This window comes from Geospiza fortis, unplaced genomic scaffold, assembly GCF_000277835.1.
Source record: "Geospiza fortis unplaced genomic scaffold, GeoFor_1.0 scaffold450, whole genome shotgun sequence".
Lineage (NCBI taxonomy): Eukaryota > Metazoa > Chordata > Aves > Passeriformes > Thraupidae > Geospiza > Geospiza fortis.
The window spans coordinates 1,541,970-1,560,006 of NW_005054416.1; the positions used below are offsets into that span (position 1 = coordinate 1,541,970).

Genomic DNA, 18,037 nt, shown 5'->3' on the forward strand with positions numbered 1-18,037 from the left:
CAAAAAGAAGACAGGCCAAAGTAAGAGGAACAGTGATGGAATATGCAGAAAAAAAGCAGAAAAGAAGGTGGCTTGAAGCAATGTGGAAAAGATGAAACTGCGTTCCACCCCAAAATTTGGAGATAACACAAAGGGGGAGAACCAAACAGAACCATGGCTGGAGAATTCAACGAAATGAAAAAACACAGTCCATTTGGCCTCTTAGGGAGAAGAAATTGCTAACGATGCAGTTGTCTGCTTTCACTTTCCTGTGTGGGAGAAGCTGTTAAGGAAGTAAATCCCAAGTCTGAGAAGTTTCCCTTCACTTCAAGTACATAGTACCACCTTGGGTTTGAATTGGTAAATTCTGTTGTCTTGAATAAAATGAAGCCTTTGTACTGGTTTTAGTAATGCAGTACATAAAAGGTTAACACATATAACTATCCACAAAACCTCCCACAAAAGCCTGCCAACACATAACTTAGGGCAAATTGAGATTTCAGGGATGCTCAAATCCAGTCAGGAACTCCAGCCCTTGCAAAAGTAAAGAAAACTCTTGCCTTAAGAAGAAAAATGGTTTATGTGTGCAGCTTTTCCACTTGTGACTTCATCTACTTCTTCTTATGACAACTTTCTACAAGAACACATTCCAAGTAGACTCATTCAAGCTGTATTCAAGTGTCCAGGAAATCCCACGTGGTTATGAAAGCTGCCACCAAATGAGGGGCTTTTGCATCCAGCAGCCACAAAATATTCCCAGTCATGCAGCAGCACTCCTGCATGGATTCTAAATGAAGTCTTTTGAAACCATTTTATAGCAATGTTAAATATGATACTCACTACCAAAACACAACTTTATTGATTGAACACCAATTGAAAGACCAACTGAATGCAGGACAAAGACATTTCAAAGAGTGTGGTGCAAGTTAGGTGTTAAATTTTTAAGGAGCTGTACAAGAAGGAGAGGTGGCAGTTAAGACAAACAATTTTCTCTCACAAACTGCTCCAACACAAAAAGGTTCACGTAGAGGCTCAGGAGATTTTCCATACACTCATGCAATAGAAGCATTCTTGAGCAAGTCCCATGTGTAGTATTGCAGAAATGGCTCCAATCACTCTCATGTTTACATTTGAAAACATAAGAAAGCAACATAAGAAACAACAAATTCTTCTCTAGAATATAAAATGTGTTTGTTTTCTATGAAGTCACTGGAAGTTCACCAGGAGGAAAGTTTCTCCCACAGCAGCTAAGGTCAACAAAAGTCGTTCTTTGAAAGAGCTGTCAAACATTTCACTGATTTCCTCTCTTAACTCCCTCAGCAGAGGTACTGTGGACTTACCATCTGCATTCAGAATTCTCTCAAAAAGTTTACTCCAGAAATCACTGTCAGGGGTCCTAAAACAAACAAAGCAGCATTCAGTGGAACAATACACACACACATATACAACGTGTCTATCACGGTCTCCATTTATATTCAGGACCAAACATCCTGGGAGAACCACGCCTGAAATAATAATTTCACTCACCTAAGTAAATATGGAGGAAAACTAGGAATGTGTTGCTCATTTTATATGTATGGACCACATTCCCTTTCTCCAATAGGTTTCTGGATAGTAACTACACAGTCTAAACCAACTGTTTATACAGTTACCTCTACTAGCATACCTGACCACTACCATCATTCACACTAAGCCAAGGCAGTTTTAGTTTACAGGAATTATCAAGAACATTTTTGAACCAAACAACTTGGGAAACTCCTTTCATGAATAAAGGGCAGAAGTAAATCTTATTTACCCCCTTGCAAGCTAAGTTAACAGGCAATATTAAAGGAAAGCTGCAAGAGAAAAAAAAAAGAAAAAAGGTGGTTTTGAGCCAGTTGTGCTTCCTTTGTACCCCGCCTTCCATCTGCCAGAGTTCTGTACAGATAATATTTGGGAGACAATTAATAGTAATAAATCCCCTGTTTCCCAGATGTACCCATACAACACGAATAAAAAGGTTAAGTGACTCATTTAAGTCTCAGAAAACTGATATTGGAGCAAACCCTTTGTTCTGCAGTCTTGCACTGCTACTGACTACTGAAGCACTTTTCTCCCTCGAGCTAGGAGTTACAGTGGCTTTGAAACAAATTATCTGCCTCTGCTTTATCTAAGTGACTCACAAAACAGCAGCAGCCATTCTCAGAATGAATCCAGCCTGTATTATTTGTACTATTTCACTGGTAACTCTTATATTTGCTAAAATAATTAAGTCAATGCAGAACCTAACCAAGAAAAAAATATGCAAGACTTGAGTCCATTTTCTTTGGGATTAGATGAGCAAGAGGTGTGGCAGAGGAGATGAAGTGTTGCTAAGGAGGTGTCAGGAGTTCTGAGTGACAAAAATAGTCCTAAAAATTCAAATGCAGCTTCTATATCCTGCCTCACATAAACCTGCACAGATGAAGTTTCCTAAAATAGTAGTGAAAACAGAAAAAATCACCATATCCTTTCCTTAATAATGGTAAAAGCCCTTCCCTGAAAAACAGGCTGTCAGCATTATTCTTGGAAATGAAAAACCAACTTGATCACAATTAGCATTCTACTTCTCCTAAATCTCTACCACAATGTTTCAGTGGTTTCCATCCATTCTGTCACCTTTTAAGTGGGTTCTCTTTTATTGAAAGCCATTCACCTTGGAAGAAAAATGTTGTGCTCTACCTTGCAATTCCCCACTGCTTTGGTATTTTGCTGAACTGGTAGTAAAATCAGTAGCTCCTGCAGTCATTCTGCTATATATTTCCATTTGTTTAATAATAATAATTAAGTCCTGTTTAAAAAGCCTTATTAAGATAAGAGGGTCATGGTTGTTGTATTTAACACCAGTCAGCCTTCTAGTAAGAAGCCTTATTTCTAGTTGTCAATACCTGAATTATCAGAACCTTTTCTGAGGAAAGTTATTCTTTCAATAAAATCCTTGGAAAAATACCAAAAAAAACCCCAAAACAAACCACCAAACAAACTCAAATGAACTCAAAGAAATAAAAAAAATCACTTTCCAAATCACTTGGAGAACTTTGAACACAAAGGACAGAAGCAATGTCATCTTTACAAAAGCAGAATTACTAAAAGCAACAGGAAGAAGAATCCTGTGTCTTCAGGGGCGTTACAGTGTCACCAGCACGTGTGGCTGTATGCACTGCATGAAGAGCAAAACTGATCTCCATCAGCTGACTCTTCTCCCAGGGAATACTCAATTGTGGAGCCTCTTCTGGTGGATGAAGGCTCCCTGCAGCAGTGAATTTGCTTGTCACAGATTACTTGAAAGCTTCGAACTAGACAGACTAAAAGATCCATGTGTGAATGGAAATGGATTCAGTGCAAATTCCTTATTCCCACATTATGAAATAGCTCATTTACGCTGTTGATAGAAGACTTCTGTACAATGTGTAACTAAAGCACTTATGCAGACATTTATTGGAATAACTGATATTGAAAAGTAAGTATAGATAATGAATGATAAGTCTATAACACTTTCAGAAGCAAAGCAGAAGAGAGGGTGGAAAATAAATTCCTTGTTTGTACTCTGAACTCCCAAATTATGAACTGATGCATGCAGGGGAGCGAGAAGCCATTACAGCCTGGTTTCAGCTCCACAGAACTTGTGCCCAGACTTTATCTTCTTCCTGCTGTGTCTCCTGTAGCCCTTCACAGGTGTCACTCCTCAAGACTCCCTCCAATTCTTACCTCAGCCCAAAATCATAATTTTTTCAATCCAGCATCCCCAGCTTTGACTACAATTCCGTTCCGATAAACTCCTCCCCTCCAAACTCCAGTGATGGACAGACAGCCCTATCATTCCCAACTCAGACTTACTATTCCTCCTGCTCCAGTTATCCAGACAGTTATTGCTCTTTTTCCCATATCCACATCCTGATCAGGTCCCTGACACTATGTCCCAGCCTTCTCAGCTCAGGCTTTATGTGGTTTCACCTGCAGTAGCTCAATTTAATCTCTTGCAGAATTAAACAAAGGATATCATAGTAGAAAACCAGACATATAGCCAGTTAAAAAAAAAAGGCATTTTTTCCTCTGTACACAGCTTAAGAAGATTGGATTTTTCCCAAAGGCTGAATACAGCAAACTGGGAGATGTAAGCAGTGCAGGTTGCTAGGGAACTGGACAACTCCCACGCTGGTAGTGGGTTTTCTTAAAGCAATGATCCTAAGAGTGATCCATGATCCTGAATCAGATACCTGATCCAGCAACTGCTGTCATGAGTGAAGAGTTCTGGAAAATCCTTATGAAATGCCAAGGCAAGAAAACCTGCACTATGTGCCGAACAAAATAAACAACTGTTCAGTCTAAGAACAAACAAAGGGCACAGGAAGGCAGTACAGACTTATAGTCAAAACATACAGCTAAAAGAGAGCAGTAGAATTTAATACCTGAGACAAACAGCAGCTTCCAAAAAGCAGCTGTTTGCACACTTGCATCTTAGATGACAGTTTTAAATTATTCTCTTTGCTGCACAAGTGTACTATTTCTACAGCTGTTACACCCTGCCATCAGTGTCTTAGGAGAATGAAAAAAAAAGCAGAAAGCCAAACAAATCCATCTCTGAGGCAACATGCTCATGTGATCTTTGCCCCCCTCACTACCCACCCCCTTACAAACTTCTCCAAGCTTGATCTGTAAGGTGCTGACTAAGTCAGTCTCATCTGAAAGGATGGAAAAAGCAAAATCATCTCAACCAGACTGTTCATATTCAACTTAAAATTGTCTCCTATACAGCACTGAAGCTAACAGTGAACAAGTCCAACAACTGCAGAATTTCAGGCCCGACAAAACTAACACTTTTTGGCAAAACCAGCCCCAAGTTGCTGTACATTCCAAGCTCTGAAGATGGTACAGTCTAAGCTCTGAAGATAGTACCACTATAAAGAAAATAAAGTTAGAGGTCTCTTCTTTCCCAGCAGCCCCCTCTGCAAAAGGACTTACTTTGATAAGTTCTGGCTGATTTTCCAGATGGAATTCTCCTGATAGACCTGGATATGATCCCCAAACAACAGCAAATGGACTATATCTGCAATGCCAACCAAGTCTACCTGTAATCACAACAAACACCACAAAATTCAATGTCTATCACTTCCTGCTCTTATTGCTTTCACACATTTTAAGTCAGAAGCATCTTTATACCAGAATCTTCCAGAGGCCTGTTAAGCAAGAAAACTTCAAAAGGTAAAATTCTGTTTTCATTGTAGGTTTCTAAATAAATACAGTAGCTACAATCACTGAACAGCACTGCCAATCCTTTCACTTAATGCCAAAGAGTCTATCAGATGCAAAATTCTCTTTATTCAGTATTTATTGATCAGAGCTTTCTACAGCACTTGTAAATTTTAACTTAAGAAAATAGGTTTTGTAAAGGAAACACAGAAATTAAGATGTCCTACTAAATACAGACTCACCTGATATGGAAGAGAACTTTCTGCCAGAAGCCGTTGTCCATGAGGGGTGTGAGCTGTGGGAAAGTTATAGGGCAAGCTGACTTGAGGCAGTACCCTCAAATCCAGACTGTGAGAGAAATCCACCACCTTCAGAGCATTTGGCACCTCCTCATTAGAAAACGCATCACAGATCCTGAGGAGAAGAAGCACATTAGGCAGAAGACAATCCAACAAACTTTGCCTTTCTTTTAGAATTAAATGGAACAGCATAGTGAAGGTGAGTCTTAGCCATGTCAATACTCCCCTCTGATGGCTGCTGTCAGAACTACTGCTGCTAGGGCTGCCCTGGATGGCAAGAGCACACAGCAGGGAGCTTAGGGATGATAGTGCTGTCTCCACAGTAAGCAACAGGACACAATAAAGAGTTGAGAATGATGCTATTTTTGTATTTGTCACAGTTATCTGAAACAAAGTCTGTGGACTGTGGGAATAGTGTGATGCCTTTTCACTGGGCCTGAAATGATGAGCCAGACACAGGTGATAAAAAGGGTTACCTTTGTAAGGATCCTTACACGCCACGTGAAAAGTGCTGAAGATGCACACATACCAAAGCAGATACAATTTTTATATGTTTAGCAAATTACCATAACTGACAAGAATCCTCAGTTAGAGACATAGCTGATGAGGTAATTCCCCCTGGTTCTACCCATTTCTGAACAAACCCCCTCAGATGGGAACTAAACTTTGTTTATGAATATGTATCTTGAAGAGATGTTTTCAACCTTGGCTCTCAGAGAGCCTAACCTTGAAGCCTGGGGCTTGGAGTCACTGGGGAATTTATTTTGTCTTTTTGTCTAATAGAGTAGGTTAAATGCTAGCTATGAATGCAATAATAGGCTATAAGTATACATACATAAAGAATATAAAGAATAGATAAAAGCAAAAAGGCAAGAATCAGTTTGGAATCAGTGTAATCAGTGCACTTCTCCCTCTCCATCTAAATCTCAGAATACTTGATACAAAAAAATAATTAAGCTTGATAATACTTCTACAAACTTTTCCTAGTTTACAGGTGAGGAAGGACAAACCAGAAGGGCAGGGAGGAGCCTCTCTATTGACAACTGCCAAGCCAACAATATCCACATATCCCAGCTCTCACGACTACTCTTCTTACATACATGTATGCTCTGAGCTTATTTTGTAAGTTGTACTATGCACTTGTCCTTTTGCTATCTGAAAAACCCCCAAAACCCCCATTATCCTAACTTTTTGGCAGTTGTTTGTTTTGTATTTGCCACATAGAAATACAGCAGGAGGTATCAAAGTCCACCAAGCCACTATTAGATCAGTGACTTCCAAAACAGGATGCAGCTCCCTAAGGGAATGTGCAAGACAACCCATTGCAGGATGTGAAGAAAATATTAGAGCTTGCATAGTACAGGTATGTAATTTATAAATAATTATGTACATAAGTTATTAATAAAATAATCACCAAGAAATTATAAGTAAAATATGTTGGGAGTATGTATGTTAGATGACTCTAAGCTCAAAGTAAATTTAAATTTAATAGCTATTTTTAACATATCAATGATAACTAAGAACAGCCCCAGTGAATTTATGTAATGGAATTATATCTGATTCATTAGACATTCTGGTTACTGGCTTCCCACTGATGCCTGAAGTTTTTAGCTTTTATGTATTTTTCATGTATTTGTAGTTCTGTAGACTGTTAAATGACTCAGTGTAACTTCCAGTACTTTTCCAGCTTTCCTTCCCACAATGAGTAGGCACTTATTAACACATTCCTAAAATGTTGTTGTCTTGCCTGTAAGTTCTCCAAGGACACTTTATTTTGTACCACATAATCACAGGCACAATAAAGGTAGGAGAGGAGGGCAGAACCAAGAGAGGAGATTACATAACCAACTGCTCCTCTAATTGGACAATATTGACCAGATATTCTAATTGCCTGATCTTATCAATTGCAAGGATCTAATTTGGGGCACTGGTTTTTGCCATATTATGTACCTGAAAGCACACAGCCTTCAAGTAAAGGTTTGCTTTTATATTATCATTCTAACATGGTCTGGAAAAGTTTGTGCTTTATTTCCAGACATCACCACACTTAGTTCACAGATCACATTCCAAGGGATACGTGACTTTGTTAACATAACATGGGAAAGAGCTTAAAGAAGAAAATTAGGTCTATGCATTAAGGTACAAGCTGGAATGCAGAGGAAGCTGAACACTTTGTTTAGAGTATCTGGATATTCCAGTCCCACCTGTCTTCTGTCTTCTAATCTCCTGGGTTTCAAGTATGTAAAGGCAAGTTACAAACCATATTGCGACTTGCATTAGCAGTCCAGAACCTTGGTAAAGCAGAAACTTAAAAACACAGGTAATAGTAAAACCATTTTGTTGGACATAAGTTTTACAAAGTCAATGTATATTATTTCTACAGGAAGGCTTATTCCTAAATTAAGTGTTTTCACTCTTATCAGAATACACTGGAGCCCAAAAAACCTGGACTGCAGAATTAGGTCTGTTTTCCCGGTGGGCAGGTTCAGCACAAGAGGCACAGAAACCAACTTAAGGAATAGTGTAATTTTCTATAATGCAAGAGCATAAAGAATTACACAAGGAGAAGTTCAGCAATGCACCTCATCACTGCTGCCAAGGATTGCCTACAGCAATGAAGATACAGCACCAGTTACACCCTAAGACTTCACCACCCTCCAGAGCCACACAGCAGCAGGGGGACCCTGTCACAGCCAAGCACTGGAGACCCCCTCCCAGAACTGGGAATTCCTATGGGTACATCCATCCGCAGGCAAAGAGGCTTCCAACTGTGCTGGGACAGGGCCCAGCTTGACCAGGCGGCAATAAACAAACTGACACCACTTCGAGTGCAGGAACATCTGGGGTCAGCCTCCTCCTGGGTTCCTCCCAAAACCTGGCCAGGGCTCAAGGAGCAATCCAGAGAGTTGCCTTTTCTCCTATACCCCCAAAACCCAGGTGTGGCCTTATCTGGTTTCTAAATACAGGAAAGTGAATATGTGTTTCGACAATGAGTGAATACATAGATCATATTGCTAATGAGTCTTTGTTAATGAGTAGATACAAATATAACATTTGGTTGGAAGGTCATCTAGAGATCAGATTTGGCTCAGGGCCTGCTATTCAGGCCTCAGTGCTTCAGCTCAAGGGTAGAAGTTACAGCAACACAGGAGCTGTAGCTGAAATGACTGTTCTGTACCCTCCCATACTGACAGGCAGAAACAAACCTGTCTCCCAGAAACAACACCTCTGGCCTCAGATCTCCATGGACAATCTCAGCTTTGTGCAGCTTCTCTACCACATGCAGAAGATCATGAACGACCAAGAAGACTATTTCCTTTGTGATGAACTTACGGTCACGGAGAATATCCTGAAAAGAGAATAAATATCTGTCTCTGTACCCTTCTACCTTCGATTAGGTGAAATATTTATAGCTCGCTTTTTGTTTCATTATTCATTTGTACAGGTAACAGTCCCACCATAAATTCACTATAATCAGATTTTGCCCAGACAGAATTACAAGAACTGTAAGCTAGGAAACATTATTATTCAAAATTGGGCAGAATATCAGGAGGAGGAAATTGAACTGAAGACTGAAATCACTACTGAATTTCAGTCCTATTTGTATGCAACAATTCAAAATGCACTTACAAGACTAAAAGTGCGAATCATTCAGCGAGACATTAATTGCTATGACCTTGCTGTAGCTGACTGGAATGTATTGAAAGAGGTTAAATTAAACAACAGCTTTAGATGCAAATCTCACTGTGGAATAACATGTGGTTTTTGGCTCCAGTCCTTTATGACTCACAAAGACAGAAAATGTGAAAAATTGGTTCAAGATTGTCTTGGAGAAGCACATGATCTATGAATGAGAAACCAGACCCATCTGAGGCATTAACAGACAGCCCTGATTTGTACACAGATAGAGCCCAGAGCATCTGTATTGCAGGATTAGACAGGAGAAGCTCTTCAGCAAAGAGCATAACACCATTCCAAACTCACTACTGGCACCCAAGCAGGAGTTTGGACCTTCCAACTGTCCTTGGTTTGTCTGTACTGACCCTGAGTGTGAAGCAATTGGTATCCTTGTGCACAATGGCACAGCCATCCTGGTACAGGTAACAGCTGCAATTCTCACTGAAGCTCTGGTCAAAGTCAGAATTCAAACGCTTCTGTAACTCAAGAGTGATATAAAAATCCCAAGGCACAGGCTGAGAATACACCTACAAGAAGGTACATAAGAAGAACATTTATTTTTGGAATAAAGTGAAAATTGCTCATTTTCACATTCTTCTCATCCTCTTTTTTTCCCCCCTCCCACTTGATCAAGGAAGAAATTTTTCACAGTCAGAGACTTTTAATCTATATCCTCAATTAGGAAGAGGACTCAAACTTCTTGCATGGAATTCAGAAATTAAGAGTTTATATTAATGGATGAGATTTTACCAGTTCACACTTCTTGCACAATAACCATCATGTGTGTTACCTTTATTGCAAATCCCTTTGCATCCCACTGGAAAATGCATCCAGTTGGAATGGCAAAAAACATCTTGTATTCTTCATCGTTCCAATATTCCATTTTGATGCAGTAAGTCTCATTTCCTGTGTTGAAAGTTTACATTCATAAACTGTCACAGTAAATAGCTCTTCCCAAGTCATTCCCCGCCTGCGGCACATAAAACTAAGAGGGTGGATATGAGCCATAATTCAAACCCATTAGAGCACAAACTCTGCACTGCAGAGGGTCTGGCACACTTACCCAGCTCAACGTCTTTCTCAACCTCCATGTGAGGCAGAGCTCCAGCCTCCAAGTGAAAATCTGGAGAAGCAGTCAGTGATGACAGCATAGAACCTAAAAGCTTTTTACGCTGTTCAGGGCTCCAGAGGAACTGAGCCACATCATCATCTAAGAAAACAAACAACATGTAGAGATGAGCTGAAATTGTGTTAACTCTCTGCAATTTGGTTGTATCTGTCAGTAGAAGTAAGCTGGATACTGGAAACTTTCAATCCCTATTCTGATTTACTATTCATCTCTTAGCAAGTCAACTCATCTCTTTCCAATAGTTCTGGGAAGTCAATGTGATCCTTGTCTTTAAAACTGCCTTACAGACTTTTATCATGAGGTCTCAAGGATTCTACTGTAGCATCATGCAAAATGTATCTTTCACAAGAGACAAAGCTCTGAATTATTTCAGCCACAGCAGAATTCAAACTCATTCTGCAAATCAACACTCCTTCTTTAAATCTATGCCCATAGCAAGTGATTAGTTTGAGGTTTAGGGAAATTTAGTCCTTTGATTATAGCAGAGGTTTTATGTAAGAAAAGGAAAACAAAGTTGGACTCCAACTCTGCTGTTCCCTGCAATGCTAAGAATTTAATGGCTTTTATCTCCTAGAAGACACCTGTAGGACTGGACTTATTTTCCTTCTTAACAGAACATAAGGTCATTCAGTAGATGAGTTGATCTGTAAAAAACCAAGATAGCCTCAATGTTTACTCTGCTTGATCATTTGAGATAAAACACAGGAACTACATAGCCTCTACTGCCTTCTCCCAAATGCCATGGCTGGAATGAGGGAGAACATTTTAAACTTTCACAGAGCTCGTGTAAGAACCAGACTATCCACTGTTACGCCCACACTTATTAGAAGAGCATTGCAGTAAGCACTGCTCAGGAAGCAATTCTGTGAAAGAGCAAGAAAATAGTGTAGGCTGGAGGCTACACTGTGTTCCAAGCTTTTGCCATCACAAACCTAGGAAATTTACTGGCATATTTTGCGGGAATAAACTGACAGACATCTGAAGTAACTTTTATTCTTTACACGGTATTAAGAATTACTATATCCAGGGTGAGAGCTGCAGTTCAAGGGAGATGTGAAGAAATCAAGAAACAAAGGAACTGGAAAGATCCAAAGTTTAAGAAAAGACCATTAAAACATCTGAACAAATGCTTTCTTTTTTTCTGAAGAGATTTTTCATCTTGCTCTAAAGTTTAGTACATATGATAAAAACAAGACAGAGATCCATCCAAAATATCCCAGCTATTTCAGTGACATGACTTCCAATTGTATTTGCCTTCCAAGTCCCAAGCATGCTTCATCATAAAATAGTCTGCAGGCACATGAGAACATAAACTCTCCAGAGTAGATACACTGAAATTTCAAATACACAATTCTAATAAAGCATCATAAACCAAAACTAAAGGAGTTAAAGAAGGCTAAACACCTTAAACACCATCATCCAACACACATCTAATTCCACAGGCCAGATTGTGAAGGCTTTTTGTGACCATTTCTGTTCTAACTGTAATCTAAATGTTTAGAACAGAAAGAAACAAATGCCTTTAACTAAAAGAAAAATAAGCAAAGAAATTGACTATTTAAGTATCAGTCCTGCTTTCCATTAATTGGAATAAAAAGGATACTGTGAAGCAGCACAGCAGTTTACAGCATAGTTAAAATGCAGAATTAAACCAAAATTATGCAACTTGCACTAGACTCCAAATTCCTACTCATTCCTTTCAAAGTAGTAGCTTATCAGCACATCAGGAGACACACAATATGATGACAGAGAAAAAAGAAAGACAAACCAAAACAAAGCTACTTTAGCAGTTATTACTGCCATCCAGTCCAAATTTTTAATTTTGGAATTTGACCTCATTACTCCTACAGACTGCCTGCTTTACTACCCTAAGTAACTTCTCTGTCACCTTAATACTGACATGCTTGGGATGCTGACAAGAATCCTGTACTGCACCTCACTGCTGCTTCAGACAAGGGAGACAAGTTCAGTCACCAGTCATAGCAATGAGAAACACACAAAGCAGAGTGGGAAGGACAGAAAAAAACCCCACATTTAGTGACAGGTTCAAGTTATTTGTTGTGAGTGAAATTCAGTTTAGTACTAACCAGTAACCCCTTCAGCAGGCAAGCTCTGAGCCAGCTCCAGTTTCTCACTGATCTGCAGGTACTTAATAGCAGATGTTTGTGTGACAGAGGACAGAGAACCTCCTGAGACTGAAGCACCTGAGGAGTGAGTATCTTCCAGGCTTGCTTCCATGATGGGGCTGTAAATGAAGCCATCAAGTACTCAGACTAAGCAAAGATACAAGTTGTAGATAACATCAACCTGGGGATTGGAGAGGATACTGTGCATGCCCAGATTTAATTAACATGAAGAAATGCTTTCCCATCCCTAGCAGAAAGTCAGAAGTCATGTCAGAGCTTCATTTCAGGTTTGATGATTGATTATACCCAGAATCTTAGTCTAGAGATGATTTCATTAATCTTCTCTTCAACCAAATTTAACTGCTACAACAGAAGACATCCTGAATATTTATCACTACCTTTGCTACAAAATTTCAGTGCTTTCAAAGCAGTGAAGGGTTGAGTGGGAAATATTTCTTCCTAATTATAATCAGCAAGGTTTCCAAGGAACCTCCCAAGTAAAAAACACATTCAGCAGGGTATACATGTTTACATGCTAAGAGCCAGCAAATCAACTCAGCTCTAGATTAGGAAACTCGCATATACCAGATGACTTTTCTTCACAATGATAGAGCTTTTTCTTCTCTCCAGCATTTTTACTCTGTAGAAGAACTAAAGTACAAAAACGAAAACAATTTTCTATAGTCAAAATAAGTACAGGAGCCAATAGTATAAAAGGAACTGATGATTCCGCTCTTGATGCTGGATAATGAAGATAGAAAGCATTTATTAACCTCCCTGCGAGTTATTTGGTTAAAAAAACCTTGTATTAAAGTCCCACAGCACTAAAGCAAAAAGCCAAGTGGGCTTGCTATTACCTCTTCAATCTGCTCAAGGCAAAGTGGACCCTCAGCTAAAGAAATGGCTCTCTCCACGATATTCTGGTCTTTTTAAAAAAATCCTTCCTTAGCAACACTAAAACCACAACATGAAAGGCATGCAGGAGAAGGGGCTGTAGGTCCTTTACTGTTATTTACCTGAGTTTCTTTACACTGAGAGCTTCAGTGTATGCCTCTTCACCCACTGGTGTCTCCTGATTCAGAGGTGCACCCTTGGATTCTGGACTATCTTCCTTCAGTTCACTCTGAGAGAAAGCAGGAGCTGGGACTCTCTGAGCTACCACCCCGTGAAAGGGCGTTGAGGCCAGGTGGGCAGCCCTGTTAAAGTCACACGTGTCCTCTGGGTTGGCACAAAGGGTCTTGTTCTTGTAGGAGCCGGTCACAATTGCCTCCTCACTCAAACGTTCAATTCCATTCAGCTCATCCTGGGAAAAAACAAAAAGACAGTGAAAGCCTGCAGATTTTATGACAAATCTTTCTTTTATGTAAAAGCTGAACATTTCCCTTTCTTCCACTCCACCACCTTCCAACATGAATAGGACTTTCAGCCTTCAGGAACTCTACTTAGCACAGAATCCCAGAATGGCCCAGGTCAGAAGGGACCTTAAAGACCATCGACTTCCACCCATGGGCAGGGACACCTTCCACAAGTGCAGGTAGCTCCAAGCCCCATCCAACCGGGCCTGGAACACTTCCTGGGACAAGGCAGCCACAGCCACAACATGAGACTTCCAGTACAATCCCATCATCACCCACTTCAATTACTGCCATGCCAGGCAGCAGTTTAGAATCCTTGTTGTTCACACGTGATGCCAGTCCAGCCAAGCTGACTCAGTGTGACAGCAGCAGCACAGGCTGCCTTGGTGTCTCCTGGGCAGGAAATCTGCCATGGCTCAAGTGTTTCCTTACACAGGCTCCTGCTGCTGCTGCTGTGCTTTCCTTGGCACTCAGAGCATCCACAGGATTACGAACAGCAAGAGGTTGATGGGCACTTGACGGGCACGATCTGCTGAACAACTAAGAAAAAGTTACAATCAGTTACATATTTATTAGAGCAGCTGCCCATCTCCAACAAATTCCTCTCAAGAGTTTAAGTCTATTGATCCTTTCAATCAATCAATTTCTACTACAGAACTAGCAGTAAGCAATAGATACATCTCTCCAGAATGAAGCAAGTTTATAAAGCAGCTTAAATAGTTCGAGTTTGAGGATGAAGAACAGAAGACTATTTCCTCATCAGGGACTCTGACTAATCAAATAAAAAATACCAAGATAAACAAAACAAAACACACACCCCCACACACCCCTACAAGAAACAGTTATTTCAGCTGCTACAGCAAGGGTTTGATGCTTCTGTTTTCCTTCCCTCTGAAATCCAGGTCTTCAATAATTCTACCTTATATTGTGATTTGTCAGAGTAGAGGATTCATCAAATATAGAGAAAAATGGAACAGCAGCCGGTGGGGGAAGCAGATCTACACCTGTAAAGAAAAACCAAGAGGCTCTACCACATCCACAGTTCTTCCAAAATAGCATACCCAACACTACTTAAAATAGTGAATATGCAGTTCTAAAAGTACTGCTCCTAACAGAAGTTATAGAGCTGGCAAATAAAGCAACCCATTTAAAAAGGTTTGGTTTTGCCACATTAATGAACCACCCTTTACCACCATATTATGTGAGCTAACTTGCTGTGTTTAAACTATGCTTCAGAATTTGTACATTTTTCTGCAAGACTGTCTTATTCCTCTGTTTCGCCTTAGAGTTTAAAAATGTATTTCCACTGTGGCTTCCTGGGGATACATCAGGAGTCTGGATAACCACTGTCAACAACAAAAGTCAACTCTGATCAGAAGTAAAGTTCTTCAGGATTTGACCTTCCCAACAAAACTCACCAAAATCAACAATATACAATTTTGGGATGTATTCCCCTAGCCAAACCTCTGAGGAAAAAGGACTGAAGGTAGTTATCAATCTCATGATAGCATTAAACTCTTCTGAAATGTTACCGAGACTGCAAACATAAAGATGGAAGAAAACTTTCCAGCTACTGAAAGAAAAATGCTCTTCTTCTTGAAAGTCCTTTCAAATAGTGACAGTTCTCAGATGCTCCATGATTTGCTCAATAAGGTAAAAGGCACTACTAGCACACACACTGTCATTTTTCTAATCCACCTAAGCTTTGGGTTTTACTTTGCTGCCTTCTTGGTATTCATGGAACACTTCCCTTTAACCAGACCTTCTTGTTAATGGTAAAAAACTTGACTACTTACCCTCAGAACAAGATGGTTTATGTAGCTGAGTATCTTCGTAGACCTGGAACTCACTGTGAAAAAGATAAAATAAACAAGTTTGTATTCTATAGACCTTCAGAAAACCTAAGTAAACTCTGTAAAAAAGGCAAGCCAAGATGACAAATGCTTCTTGCAAGAAATTAAGATCCCTCAGACAAATAATCAAACAAATGGAGAAAGAGCACAGATCCTGGTTACAGGCTGATGCCAAGGCTATATTCCATTCTAGCTGAGAAAACAGGCTGCTAGTGATCCATGTTAGTAATTGTACCTTCATAGCCTAACAAGTGTTCTCCCTCCTGGCTCAAAAACCCCTCTATTACCTTTGTGACTGAGGCTGTTTCTGCCCACATTCTTTTGCACTGGAAAAAGTAAATCCTTGCATTCCCAAAGGTGTGGAAGCTGCCATTACCTCTGCTGCCTGCAGAAACAAAGCCACATTTCGGTTCTACAGTGGTAGAATCGCAAGCCAGGCAAAAAGGTTCAAAAACATGAAGATAATCCCATGTAGCCATTAAAACTCTGATAGAAAATGGTTGCCTTTAGCCAGTTTTATTTGTACTTAGCTTACCTGCATGAAGAAAGTAAAGTCCACTTTTATTGCATAGTGAAGTTAAAAGGCATCATGTACTCTTTGCAACCATATTTATACTTTCAAACGAGATTTTAGTTACCCTGCAACTATTAAGGACATATGCAAGCAGTTCAGTAGCTTACAAAGTCACAACTCTGTTTCATTATTTAAAGTACTTACTGTGAAGGCATTGTTTTGGAAACAGAGAAGGAAGAGATAGAGAATATAACTTACTAGTGAAGAATCCTTTCAAAAGAAGTTTAAAATGTGTTAGAATAATATCATAAATTCTTCCTTTTGGCTTTCTTGGGTACTTTTATTTAAAATTGCAGCTATTTGCAGTTAAATGAGGACAATACCTGTTCATGTGGTTGTTGCAGCTTGTTATCTTCTTTCTTCTTTAATTTCTTTTCCAGCTCCTCAATTTTCCTTTGTATTTCTTCCTTCTTCCGTTCTATGGCTTGTATTTCATCTAAGAAAAAAACACCTCTAAGGCCCAATGCCTATTTCACATAAAATTGGTGGCTGCAGCCTAAATTGTCAAGGGGCTGAAACTTCTGGTGGTCTTTCCCTGTCCCACAGCTCCCACAAAAGCTGTTGAATGTGTTACTGTCTCTGCACCTCGCAGCAGTTAAACAAATACTCCAGTAGAAATAGAGAAGCAGCTGCAATAACAGACAGAAGCAAATACAATTTTATGATTCCATCTGGAATGCCTTACTTGCTCCAGCCCACTTTGGAACATACCCTCATCTTTCTTTCTTGCTTTCTTCCTGTAGATTTCAGCTCGGATCTCTTCAAAAGAGAATTCATCCACTCCAGCATAAACTTTCTCTTTGCAGTACATCACCATCTCTTTCTTTGCCTGAGCATCCTGCTGCTGATGCTGCACTCGCTGCAGGGGGTCCTCCCGCTCCTCAGGTTTGCGAGTACTTAACACACGGTTTATGCTGGGCTCAATTTTGCAGGGAGTCCTGAAAAAGTAGGAATTTATTACTTGGGCTTTGTGAACTTCACTGTAGCACAGAAAAGGAGACATGGGAGACAACAGGACTAATTTCAGAACCTAGTTTTGGAGTAAAGACATTCTGTTCTGTGCTTAGAAAAAATACATGAGAAAATTGGAATGAGTAACACCAAAGTACTCAGAATTGTGTGATAACTAAAACAAAACAACAACAAACAACAAAAGACAAATACAACGTAAAGTGTATATAAGGTACAGTCAAAACTAAATAAAATTCTTATGATGTCTGAACTGCCCAACATCCTGAAGCAGGATCTGTTCAAATTAGTTCCACTGAACTGTGTGACCACAAGCACGACAAGTCCCTAAACTCTGGTTTGTAGGATGATTATCTGGGAGAAAAAGCGGCTCAAAAATGGACATTATTGGGCTAGATGAAACCTACATGCTAATATCAGGAGAGAAGAAGCAATGCCGGTACAAACACCAGCAGTCCAGCTGAATTCAGCTGGATAAACTCAAATCTGGCAGTGATCATGAGGCAAACAGGTGCTCCTAATATTTGGAGCTATAAAGCTTTATTGGAGGAGTGTGGGGATCAATAGCAAGATCCCAAAAGGGTCCTTCTGCCAAGAATCCTGGATGACAGCTGATGGCATGATTTGCATCCCATTTAAACAATTTTAGCATAACACTTCCACATTTGGCAGTAACAATGGTATCATAAGAAAATGGATTCAAAGACAGAAAAATACCCCCAAAATCTACTTTTAAGATTACAACTACATAATCTAAACCTACAGTCCAAGTCTCTGCCTAAGTCCCTTAGAGATAACTTAGCCTGGTGCTCAGTTCTACCCACTCTGTCCCTCTCCCTGCTATGAAAAGCTGCTGCCTTGGCAAGT

At 39.9% G+C, this 18,037-nt stretch overlaps 1 protein-coding gene across 1 annotated transcript in view; it reads right to left on the reverse strand.

Moving 5' to 3' along the window:
- Positions 1 to 802: 802 nt before the first annotated feature.
- Positions 803 to 18,037, reverse strand: part of BUB1B (BUB1 mitotic checkpoint serine/threonine kinase B) — a 24,623-nt gene continuing 7,388 nt past the window's right edge. The window contains 16 exon segments of the mRNA XM_005426545.2: positions 803 to 1,375; positions 4,960 to 5,066; positions 5,430 to 5,601; positions 8,693 to 8,835; positions 9,530 to 9,691; positions 9,955 to 10,070; positions 10,228 to 10,374; positions 12,381 to 12,538; positions 13,436 to 13,722; positions 14,207 to 14,292; positions 14,295 to 14,314; positions 14,694 to 14,778; positions 15,571 to 15,623; positions 15,915 to 16,012; positions 16,525 to 16,637; positions 16,913 to 17,139. Coding sequence (XP_005426602.1) covers positions 1,186 to 1,375; positions 4,960 to 5,066; positions 5,430 to 5,601; positions 8,693 to 8,835; positions 9,530 to 9,691; positions 9,955 to 10,070; positions 10,228 to 10,374; positions 12,381 to 12,538; positions 13,436 to 13,722; positions 14,207 to 14,292; positions 14,295 to 14,314; positions 14,694 to 14,778; positions 15,571 to 15,623; positions 15,915 to 16,012; positions 16,525 to 16,637; positions 16,913 to 17,139 — 2,164 coding nt within the window. The 3' untranslated portion in view covers positions 803 to 1,185.